The 11,697-nt window shown below is 45.3% G+C and overlaps 1 protein-coding gene across 1 annotated transcript; it reads left to right on the top strand.

Annotated features, from left to right (window-relative positions):
* The first annotated feature begins 231 nt into the window (after window positions 1-231).
* Window positions 232-1,136, top strand: LOC127690957 (eosinophil cationic protein-like). Its single transcript, XM_052190528.1, has 2 exons — window positions 232-323; window positions 486-1,136. Exon 2 carries the CDS (start codon window positions 491-493, stop codon window positions 956-958), a length of 468 nt encoding a protein of 155 aa, XP_052046488.1. The 5' UTR covers window positions 232-323; window positions 486-490; the 3' UTR covers window positions 959-1,136.
* The last annotated feature ends 10,561 nt before the right edge of the window (window positions 1,137-11,697 follow it).

The following is an 11,697-nucleotide window of genomic DNA, read 5'->3' as shown; positions in this document are numbered from 1 at the left end:
ATCTGCAGCCAATTGACAGGCATACAGAGATTTCTATATAGAGTTCAGATTCAGACTTCAAACTGCCCTGCACAAGAGGACTTGAAATTTGATTCCTTACAATAGATCCACCAGCATCATGCTTGGCCAAGTGAAGAAACAGAAGGCTGGTTGCACAAGCAGGCAATGGACCAACCTGTGGGTTCAGCATGTTGAAGACTCTGAGCCACCAGCTCCACCCACAGAGCCTGCTCTATATCTATGGGCCCAAGGGGAGCTCACCCATTAGCCTGATTTCCAGGAGAACCAGCACTCAGTTCCACAGGAGCCACAACTCAGACTGGGTAAGACACTGACTGTCTAGGCCTGGGACAAGAGGGGCAGTGATGGGGCAGTGTCCAGGAGAAGTAGCACTGTGGATCCACAGCGACAGCAGAGGGCCTTCAGGAAGAGATAGGGGAAACTGAGGGAGGATGGGAGTAGTCACTTCTCTTCTGTTCTTACAGGAAACATGGGTCTGAGCCTGTGCAAGTCCCGACTTTCTCTCCTGCTGCTGCTGGGACTTGTTCTAATGCTAGCCTCATGCCAGCAGCCAACCCCTTCCCAGTGGTTTGCCATCCAGCATATCTATAACAGCGCCTACCCCCGATGTAATGCTGCAATGCGGGTCATTAACAGTTATAAAAGAAAATGTAAGAACCTTAATACTTTTCTTCATACAACTTTTGCTAATGTTGTTGGTGTGTGTGGCAATCCAAATACCAACTGCAGTGACAGGATAAGAACAAATTGTCATGATAGTTCATATCGGGTGTCTATAACTGTCTGTGACCTCCAAAGAAATGCAACTGTTTATCCAAACTGCTCATACCAAATGACAAGATCAGTGAAGTTCTACACAGTGGCTTGTGACAGGAGAACTCCACGGGACAGTCCCATCTATCCAGTGGTTCCCGTTCACTTGGATAAGACATTTTAGCTCCAGTGTCAGCACTTTGTGCCTTCACTCATCTGCTAAAGACAAGATCATCGTGGTGAAGGACCAGTTCCTCTGCGCTGCAAATCAGCACCTGTCCTCATGAAGCCTGTCCCCGTCTTTCTTCAACTCAGCTGAACAGATCTTCTCTAACCAATAAACACCTTTGCATACTCATCAAGATCTCTGAGTATATCTGTGTCTGACAGGAGTGGGGGGAGCAGAAAGGGGAGAGACACACACAGAGAGAATTGTGTGCATGTGCGCGTGCACATGCGCGTGTGTGTTGAGGCAGGGCCTCATACCAATTGAGGCATCTACCCAGTCCCTGTAAACAAATAAATCTGAGAAGAGATGGGCATCTTTCCAAGATAAGGAACTGGAATCCACACAGAAAAGAGATGAATAAGGACAGGGCCTGCCCTGACTCCTGAGGACAGAACTCTAGTCAGGAATCAGGTTCAGACTGGACGGGGCCGTCTCTTTAAGGACGTGGGCTTCCCCAGCATCACCAGATGTGGCAGTGTGCATTCATGCAGTGTCAGATGCAGAATGGAGCAGAGGGGTGACATCCTCAGCTCTGTGTCTCTGACTTTCAGTCTGGATCCCAGCTTCCATTTTGCTCTTCCTTTCTGGGCCTCTCTCCCCACTGGGCAGTGGTCATACTTCTTGCCCTCAGTGGACCACAGGCAGGGCTGCAGGGAAGCCACTCCTCTGGAGCAGCAAAGGCAGAGTCTGCTCCTCCAGGTTGGTGTGTGGAGTCTGCACTTAAGTTGGGAGAACGTTATGGGTTAACATAATCCATAGACTCAGGTGAATTTGGGGACAGCCTGAAGGCTTCACAATCTATCTCTTGCTGTCCTGGATCTTACTATGTAGACCAGGGTACTTTTGATCTCAAAAGAAACTTTTTAATTTTTACTTTAAATTTTTGTTGGCTAAGGCTATTTTTAAGACCTGCTAAGAACCAAGGTTTTGTCTGCTCAAGAATCTTTCAAGTCTGCTCTAGATCATAAATTTACTTTAACTCTCCTGGTAGGTCATGGAGATTTACCATCAAAAGTAGCAAAATTAACAAAAGGGGAACATAGCACTTAATGTCTGCTAAATTATCTAATTACCAGCAGAACTTAAACAGGAGGAAATTCAGAAGTCAAGAGTCCTGCAGAGTATACAGGGGCCAGAAAGAATAGCCACACCCAGGGGAATCCATGTGTGTTCTGTGGAGACAGTCTCCCAGGCCTTCAGACAGAACCAACTGTGTAAATGACAGGAATCCAGGAAGTTCAGACCCTTGCTCAGGGAGGTTAAGAAGTGATGATTTCCTAGCAGTGCTCAGAGGAAGTGTGCTAATCAGAGACAGATACAACCTAGAATGCCCCACTCTGCATAGCAGAGTGGCTGTTGGGAGTCAGGACTGGAAGTGTGGGTTCCAATCAGGAACTCACTCTCCAAGCCTAATAAGACTTGGATCCAGGCAACAGAGTAGAGCAGACATGAGGGTTTGGAGTTACAACAGGCAAGCAGGGGCTGAGGGTGTAGCTCAGTAGGCAGTGCTTGCCTACCATGTACAGAATCCTGGGTCCAGTCCCTAGCACTGCACAGACAGAACATCCCATAATCCCAGTGTCTTGAGGTAGAGACAAGAGGATGCAGCCTGGGCTACACTGTGAACCTGAGGCTAGCTCTGAATATCTGAGACTCTGTCTCCAAAAGCAAAAGCAAAAACCAAACCAACCAAAGAACACCACCACCAACCCTGAGGCCGCGGCATTTTCCTGCCCCGTGTTCTGTGGTCACTTTCTCCCTGACATTTCCAAAGTCTCCAGTCCCATACTCCAGCCATAGCCACAGCTTTTCTGCCTGGGAGCAGGGTGACTCAGCCAAATAAGGAGGCCCATGTGCAAGGGTTAGACTCTTCTGTCTAGCCCTCTCTCCCTCAAAGCCTTTTTTCCTGGTGGCCCTTTCTGTCTCTTGTTCTCTATGAACTTGCACTAACACAAGTCCTCACACTAAACATTAGAAGCTAAGGTCTACATCTCAGAGAGCACATGACTCTTGTCTAACTGAGCCTGGAGTACTTCACTTAAGATATTGTCCAGTTCCAACCACGTCTTAAAAAGTTGACACTTCTTTCCATCTGAAGGGCACTCTATGGTACAAATGTGTCCATAGTCACCCTCTAGTCATCTATGACGAGTGGGCACATGCTCCACAGTGGTATAGCTGGATCAGATGGTACATTGTGGGGAAACTGCCACACTGGTTTCCATGTGGCCAAGGCAGCGTACATTCCTGCCTATAGGAAACCAGCTTAGGCTTCCCTGGATCCTGGCCAGCATTTGTGCTCAGAGTTTTCCTAATGCTAGCTGCAGTGACCTGGGCAAGATGGGCTCTTAAACTTTGGGGGAGGGGGCATTTCATTTGTTTGTTGTTCCTGTTTCATTTTGTTTTGTTTTTGAGACAGGATCTCCATGTAGCCATGGCTGTCCTGACACTCACTCTGTAGTTGGGGCAGGATCCAACTCAGATCCTCAAGGTTGTTTTAATTACATTTCCCTAGTGTAATTTTTCCCAGTCAGCAGACCTGTAATGAAGAAATGACAAAAACTAATGCTGTCAAGGATTTGAGGATAATGGTGAAGGGAAAGGGGAAACTTGTATACAAGTTTGGCAATGCCAACTTGCAGAACCACTGTGGAAAATGGAAAGAAGAGAAGACAGGCCTACTCTGTTCCCCAGCTACAGCATGCATGGGTCTATGCCCTGAAGACACACTACAGAGATACTTGCTCAGCCATACTTACTGCTGATCTATGCAGGAGAGCCAGGAAGTGGGTTCAGCTTGATGTCTATCCACAACAGATGGGTGAAGACAGTGGATCAGAACATTCACAGCAGAACTTTATTCAACCATAAAGGAAAATGAAATGTTCACATGCAGCGGTGAATTTATCTAACCGCTTCAAGCTCCTGCCTGGTCCCACGCTTCTGGACACCTGCTCAAGGAACTCTTTAGATCCATACCTGATGCTCTGTCTTCCTCTCACCTTTAGCTAGCAGATTCCACAGGAAGTGGAGACAGAGACAGTCCTTCCCATTTTTATCCAGGTGACCATTCTTGTCTGAGACAGGGGTTGGAGCTTTTCACCTCATGGTCTCCCCTCTCTGTATATCTAGGGTATCTAATGCTCTCCCACACTACCATCTCCCCGAGAAGCAGATGTTAGAGGCAATGATGTGAATCTGGACGTAGCTCAGGGGGTTTCAGGGAGGTTGGGGGTTGGTGGGTTTGTGTATTATCCAGGTATTCTGTTTGCTGTTTAGCTTTGTTTTAATGGTTTACATTTATCTTATTGTTGGGTACACACATACCACAGCACATACAGGTCATATATGTGGAGGTCAAAAGACAACTTGCAGAAGCTGGTTCCCACCTTCTGCCATATGAGCTCTCAGCTCAAACTCAGGTCATCAGCAATGCCTTGATTTGCTGAGACAACTTACTGGTCTATTAAGAGAAATTTGAACACTTTCTTTGCATAACGGGGGTGTATTCTCCCGCGTCCTCAGGTGAGGTCTCTGCCTTAAGATCACTGGTTTTAACTTGAAAAGAGAACCCCAGCTCTTAATGTCAAGCAATGTGACAGTCATTGGGGTTCTCAGGATCACCTGGTAAGGTCCCTTTCACAGAGGATCTGACTGTTGTGTGGATCTTACCAGGAGAACCCAGCTCCCCCTGGACTGGGTGTGTACAACTTTGTTCCCATACTCCTGTAGGGCTTGTTGGACTTTCCCAAGTTCATAGTGTATTATAGCACATCATCTGACTGGCCTCAGAGTCTAACCCAGAACCCACGTGAGGAAAAGCCTTCCATACAACAAACAAGGGCTATACTTGATGTCAGTTTATGGAGCTATTCTTATATCCCTGAGGGAAACTAGAACAGATTCAGCCATTTATCAGAAGTTTCTTGGAAAAGGTTTGCTAGAATCTACCTAAGAGCTTGGTTAACCCTTTCAATAACCACCTGAGGTTCGAGGTTTCCAGTCACAGTTTGGCTAATATTTTATCCCTAGAGCTGTGGATAGAGATTGATTCACCTGTGGTGTAAAGGAAGGTTCATCTGTGAGTCTTTAATGAGCAGGAGAGACCAAACCTTGGAATGGTGTGCTTTAGGGGCCATGTGACTGAATCCTCTGTAGTCTTTTCAGCCCCAGTGGCTAAAGTTTCTGCCCAGCCAGTGAAGATGTGTACAACCATTATCACTTATTTGAAGCTGCCCCAGGGAGACAAATGAATACGCTCTCCCTGCCAGTTCTCACTGGGATATAAGTCCCTCCTCTAGGTTGGTACAAAGAGTGTAGAGGATGAGGGCAGTAGAGATGTGAAGTCTGTAGGCCTGATAGTCTTGCTTTACTGTGGGTAAGTCTCTACCCAAGAGCAGTCGAGTTACCATCTACAGAGTGCCATTCCTGTCTGGATGGAATAAGTCGTGTATTCTCTGATTTTTCTTCACTGCGGGACCTAGAGGGGAAAATATTTTATTTCCCACATTGATCCATGGCCAGTTTCCGTTGTCCCCTTTCTTGAAGGCAGACTTCAAGAGTGATGTACATGTTGGTTTCGTATCATCTGTCTTTGGAAGGAGCAGGGCCCTCATGGGGATCTATCTGTAATGCTGTCCTCTTTGCCTTTCTCTCTGCTAACCTATTTCCTTGGGCAACATTACACATGCATGCCCCTCTGATGGCCCCACCAGTAGATGACTGACAATGGATCAAAGACTTAGATAGCTTCCAATAGATTTAGAATCTGTCTTTCTTATGTTTTATAGGTCAGATGTGGACTGTTGATCTTCCTCAAATGTCCAAAGATGGCAGCAGGGGCATGCAACATCATGAAGGCATACAAAAAGCAATGTGGATATCACTGTTTTCCTTATCTTTCCCTAGAATGAGTCCCCATATTATACCATAGAACTGCCTTGTGAATCTAAAATGAAAGTGGATAGTGTGGTAGCCTTAATCATTCCACTCTAGAAAACCACACATTACCTTGTCTTGGATTTTCCAGTTTGAAAATAAGGACCCTAATCAGGAAACTATGTCTCCCTTGATTATCCGGAGGCTGATCCTAAGTCAGCCTGGCTGGCATATATGGAGGAGATAGTCTCAGTGCACAGTGTACCAGATAGCAGGTCACTACCATGGGCATAGGTGAAACAGATTTGGTGTCCCCCGTGTTTTCATAATTACCTCTGGTTGTCTAGGAAGCTCCTCTGGGGTTTACTTCCAGTTAATCATATGTAGCCCTTTAACTCCACTATAGACTTTACTTGGTGATATGAGAGCTTCTAATCATTGCCTCCAAAGAGAGCTTAGAAGCCTCTTGAACTAGTAGTGATGCAGCTGCCAGAGCTTTTAGACAGGAGGGCCTCCTCCTAATTTCTTAAAATAAAAAAAAAAAAATGAAAAAATAACTACTGAGTTGAAGAGATGGCTTGGTGATTAAGAGTACTGGCTGCTCTTCCAGAGGTCCTGAGTTCAATTCCCAGCAACCACACATGATGAATCATAACCATCTGGAATAGGATTGAATGCCCTCTTCTGGCCTGCATGAAGACAGCGACAGTGTACCCACATTAAATAAAAAATTAAAAAAAAAAATTCTACTCTCAGTCACATGGTGTCCCCACCTGTTAGAAACAATATTCTAAGGACAAGGTCTTGGTTTTCTGCCTGCTTCATCTGGTGAACGATTGTTCCAATTTACCATCCCAGCTATGGGAACCCAAGTCTGAGTTCTTGATAGCTTCATAGAAAGTTTTTTCCCATTAATGTAAAATTGAACACCCAGATTCAACAAAATCCAGCATCCCCCAAAGGAGTAAAGTCCATCTTTATCTTTGGTGTAATTAGTTCAGTTTTGACTCAAACATACAACAGGATTGCTATGGAGCTTTAGAGACTGAAATACATACAAAATATGGCAGATTTTGCAGAATTATCTGGGCCTTTCTCTGGGCCTTTCACAAGACCTTAGAAGACCTTAGAATAATATTTTGGTTTCAAAGTTTTCTAGAACTAATGCATATGCAAATATCATCTACATATTGTAGAATGGTTTCTTGTGGTTAAACAAGGTACCTAAGATATTTTTCTAATCCCCAACCAAAAAGCCTTTCCCTGAACCCTAAGGGACAACTGTATTTCTGGCAATTTCCGGTGATCAGCAACTCCAACTTAAAACCAAACGGCTACTTCCTTAATTACTTTTTCACTACTGTGATCATGAAGATGTGGAGAGAGGGGGGAGTGGAGGGGGAGAGAGAAGATCCCAAGAGAGAAGCTAAGAGAGAGAGAGAATAAGAGAGAGAGGAGGGGCAAGCACCCCTTTTATAGTGGGCCAGACCTACCTGGTATTACCAGGTATATGTGAGGAGGGGCATACCTGGCTCTTGCCAGGTAAATGTGGGGATGGGCATCCCTGGCTGTTGCCAGGTAACTGGGGTGGAGTTTGACAGAATCCTATCAGTCACTAGTATTATAAGGAACCTTTCCCAGTGTTGTTTCTACTGTTACTAGGAAGCTTTTCATGACTAATTTGATTACATATACTTTTATGTTCTGTGCCCTTGGAAATCATGATGGAAGTCAATAGAACGGCTTTGGATAGAACTCACAGTGGGCTTGGATCCAGGCCAACCACTCAGCAGCACTTCCTGCACCTGTGTATAAGCCCTTATGGCATTTGCTTTTATAAGTTGCCCCTGGTATGGACCCCAACATAAGAGAGACACGTTCATCTATTTAGATTAAGTCTTGCATTTGGAGTAGAGGTCAAGTAAAGTTTTAGTTTCCTTGGATGTCCCTAGAACCTGACATCCTACTTTGCAGAAAGAGACATGTATATGTGTAACTGACATCCTGGTTGGAAAGTTAAGACATGAGTGTTAGACAAGTCCCATCCTGATTGACAAATTAAGATGTGAATATTAGACAAGGCAAGTCCCCTGCCACAGGTGAACACACCAACCAATGGGAGCAGGATAAGTGTACAACAAAGACTTGTTCCTAAGGAAACCCCTATCCCTAAATCCTGATTAGTGGAAAACTTGGCACAGAAGCTTGTAGATCTCAGACTTAAAAAGCCTTTCAGGATATTGACTCAACATCACAGTCAGCTCCCAAGTCTGATCTGAGTCGCTGATCTATCAGCCTTGAGATGTGGTTTTTAATAAACCTTTCCTGTTTGACTGAGATCTGTGTCTGAGAGGTTTGTGTGATGTATGATTTCCAGACCCCAACACAGACATTTGAATCATGGTGTCTAAAACTTGCCATGACTATTGAACTATGGTGGTGCATGTTTTTAATCCCAGCAATTAGGAGGCAAGTACGGGAGAATCTCTAAGTTTGAGACCAGCCTGGTCTATACTATAAACTAAAGCTATACCGGGAAACCTTGTCTCAAAAAAAATTTACCAAGGCTCATAAGAAATTTTTGCTTATGTTTCCTGTATCTGTTCATAGTCATCTTCTTAAATTAAAACTATAGTACTTATGTATAGCAAGACATGCACCACTTACTATAAAGTATGTTTACATAGGTATCATACTTTCAAGAAGTAATCCTATTTTTGTTGTTTTGTTTCCATTTGGTTTGGGGAATTAGAGAGATGGGTTTAGGTTGGGAATATTTTGAGATAGGGACTCATGTAGTTTAGGCTAACTCAGCTTCTTCCTGAAGTCAAAGATGACTTTGATCAGCAAACATATCTTTTTCAAAAAAAAATAAGAGAAATTGATACTGGATTATATTATCAAAATCTCTCTAGAGGCTGGCATCCTGATTCCAGATCTTCTGTTCATCTGTACTTTTCTACATTATTGTTCTGTTGAATTATATAAAGTCTGTCTTCATATAGATATGCAATTGGAAATGGAAGAGCTAACTCACAGTCACCACAGAAGAGTCGATGGACCACGAGGATCCCTTGTTCACACATGATGTAATCAGCAAGAGCCACTTATGAAAGGGGGCTTAAAAGGGAGAGGATTGGGGGTTAGGGGAGTGCGGCTCAGCGGCATGGGGGAAGGTGTCCAGGCAGGACCTTGCCTGGGCACCTCTGCCCCCTGACGGACCACACACACACAGGCATGGTATAGAATAGAGTTTATTCAGAGCAGGGGATAGGAGTTAGTAGTAGAGAGAGACAGAGAGAGAGAGAGAGAGAGAGAGAGAGAGAGAGAGAGAGAGAGAGAGAGAGAGAGAGAGAAGAGAGAATAGAGAAGTGGAGTGGAGGCCGGCCATGACCACGTGGAGGGGTGGGGAGAGCCCAAGGGGCAGAGAGGTGAGAGTATGTGGGAGAGTGGAGAGCAAAGAGGGTGAGGAGGGGCAAGTAGCCCCTCTTATAGTGGGCCAGATCTCTGGGGCAGGGCATACCTAGCTATTGCCAGGTAGGTGTGGGGTGGAGCTTAGACAAAACACCAACAACTTACTCCTGGGATCCACTGTTAAATCCTGAGAGAACCTTGACACTCAGAAACATTGTCTTCAGTGTTGAGAGATAAAGCTGGAGGCCTTTCCCACCTCACTCATTCTGGAGACAAGAGGGTTTGGCCCTGCTGCCACTGGAGTGGAATATGCTAGAAAAGATGGATTACTAGATACTGATTTATTTACTTATTTAGTAATTTATTTGAATTACTTACACTTTTTGTCCTGCCTGTTTGCCAAGCACGACTTCACCTGCTACCTGAAAGAGAATGGCCTGGAGAAATAGCAAGGGTTTGCTACCTTTAACCTGCTGACTGCCCAGTGTGCTTCTGTGAACTCTTGCTTGCTTATCTGCGCCCTCTTGTGGTCCTAGAGTATAAAATGAGAATACAGACCAGACCCTCACTGGGAGCCCTTTCAGGAGTTATCCTGGCTTTGGTCCACTGGTGACAGCGCCTCTCTTCTGGTCTCATTGGTGTCAGAAGATTGATTCCAGAAAGATCGCCATAAAACCACCACCTTACCAATGTGTGGGGGACTTCTGCTTGAAAATGGACCAAGACAGAAGAGATAGACGGTTGGGAAGAAACAATTCTGCTTTCACCATCTGAATTCTGATAAGTGGCTTGTTAACTCATAACGACACCTTATTGCCGAGGGTGTCTTAACTGTGACATTCTTGGGACATCAGAAAGACAACAGTTTTCTGGAGGGAGGAGGGAGTTTCAAGAGGGAATGATTTTATAATGAACTTTAAACTAGAACCCACATTGTATGGTTTTGTTATTATCACGTGAACAGCTTTTAAAATCATCTTCTCTTGGGAACACTCAGGATTACAGCAAATTATTTAAGCACTGCTCATACAAGTATGTAACACTTCAGGCATGGTCTCCCTTACTCCACTGAGGTCTCAGTCCTTACCCCTGCCCTCTTCTCAGTGCTTTACCAGCTAAGCCATCTCACCATCCTTAACACTCATACCACTGCACAGCAGTAAGACAGCTCAAGTAGACCAATCCAACGTCCATGTGGGCTCTGTGGCTCCTGCCATGATCCCAACACTCAGAGAAAAAAGCCAGAAGATTCAGGCTGGCCTGAAGGACACAGTGAGAAAATGAGAAACCTGGAAGAACCACAACTCCAAGGAGAAGAGCTGGCAGGAGAGAGACCGTGGAAGATGAATGGGACAGGCTGGAACAGGCAAGCGGTCTGGTATGCGGAGCCTGTTTGTCCCTCCTGCACCCTGAGTGACCTGGCTGCTTTTCATTTCATACAGGTTCTATTTGCTGGGACAGGCAGCTTCTTCAAACGTGTTGTGCATAGCAGTGCTGTAATGAGCTTAACTGATTTCCACCAGCTGACTTGTTGGTGTGCTTAGCTCTATACTGTTCTTCCTGGAAGTCCACAGTCACAGTAAGGGGGGAAGATGTGGCCATGAACTACACAGCAAAGGAGAAGGTCACAAAGTAGGAGCAGAGAGCTGATGCCGATGTCTGTGTTCTGGCTGACCTACACTGTGTCTTATAAGTTATTTAATTAACTGCAGACATAAAGATTTACAGTTTTCAACCTAAAAAGAAAATATTTATTACTGCCTTCTGAGAAATCAGAAAGTTTGGACACTGATCTAAATTTCCTGGATGCCACACCAACCAGAATCTGAAGTACATGCTTTCATAAGTGACATCAGACACGGTGGCACAAGCGTTCCTGCGCCCAGGCCCCCAGCACTTGAGAAGCAGCATCAAGGGGCTCTGTGTGAGTCTGAGGCCAGCCTGGTCTACACAGCAAACTCCAAGCCAGTCAGGGCTAAATAGTGAGATCTGTCTCTCAGAAAACAAATGAAGAAATAAAACAAAACAAAGTCAGTCCTCAGCCCCTGAGGAGATGGGAGGTCATTTATTCAGTAACCCAGCAAGGGGGAAGGGGCGAGAGAGACAAGTTGGTCCCTGGAGCTCACTGGCCACCCAGCAGGCACAAGTCATGAGCTCTGAGCTCAGGAAGAGACCATGACTCAAAAACATTCATGGAGAGCAAGTCAGGGGGGCGCTCAGTGTAGACCTCTGGACTCCACACACCGGCGCACACCCACATGCACACAGGCACACAACTGATTGCTGCACATAAATAATACAATACTCCCATCCTCACCCTCATCACCTGGGTATCACTGCACAACTGAGCAGGAGACTGGAACTCAAATGCCACCTGTGCATTACATCAACCAATGACTCCT

The sequence above is a fragment of the Apodemus sylvaticus genome, chromosome 8, assembly GCF_947179515.1.
Source record: "Apodemus sylvaticus chromosome 8, mApoSyl1.1, whole genome shotgun sequence".
NCBI classification, from domain to species: Eukaryota; Metazoa; Chordata; class Mammalia; order Rodentia; family Muridae; genus Apodemus; species Apodemus sylvaticus.
The sequence above is the reverse complement of the archived record's forward strand: the minus strand, read 5'-3'. Positions and strand labels throughout refer to the sequence as shown.

Bases quoted from the DNA above. Each gene is read 5' to 3' on its own strand.
- LOC127690957 (XM_052190528.1), top strand. From the start codon at position 491: ATGGGTCTGAGCCTGTGCAAGTCCCGACTTTCTCTCCTGCTGCTGCTG.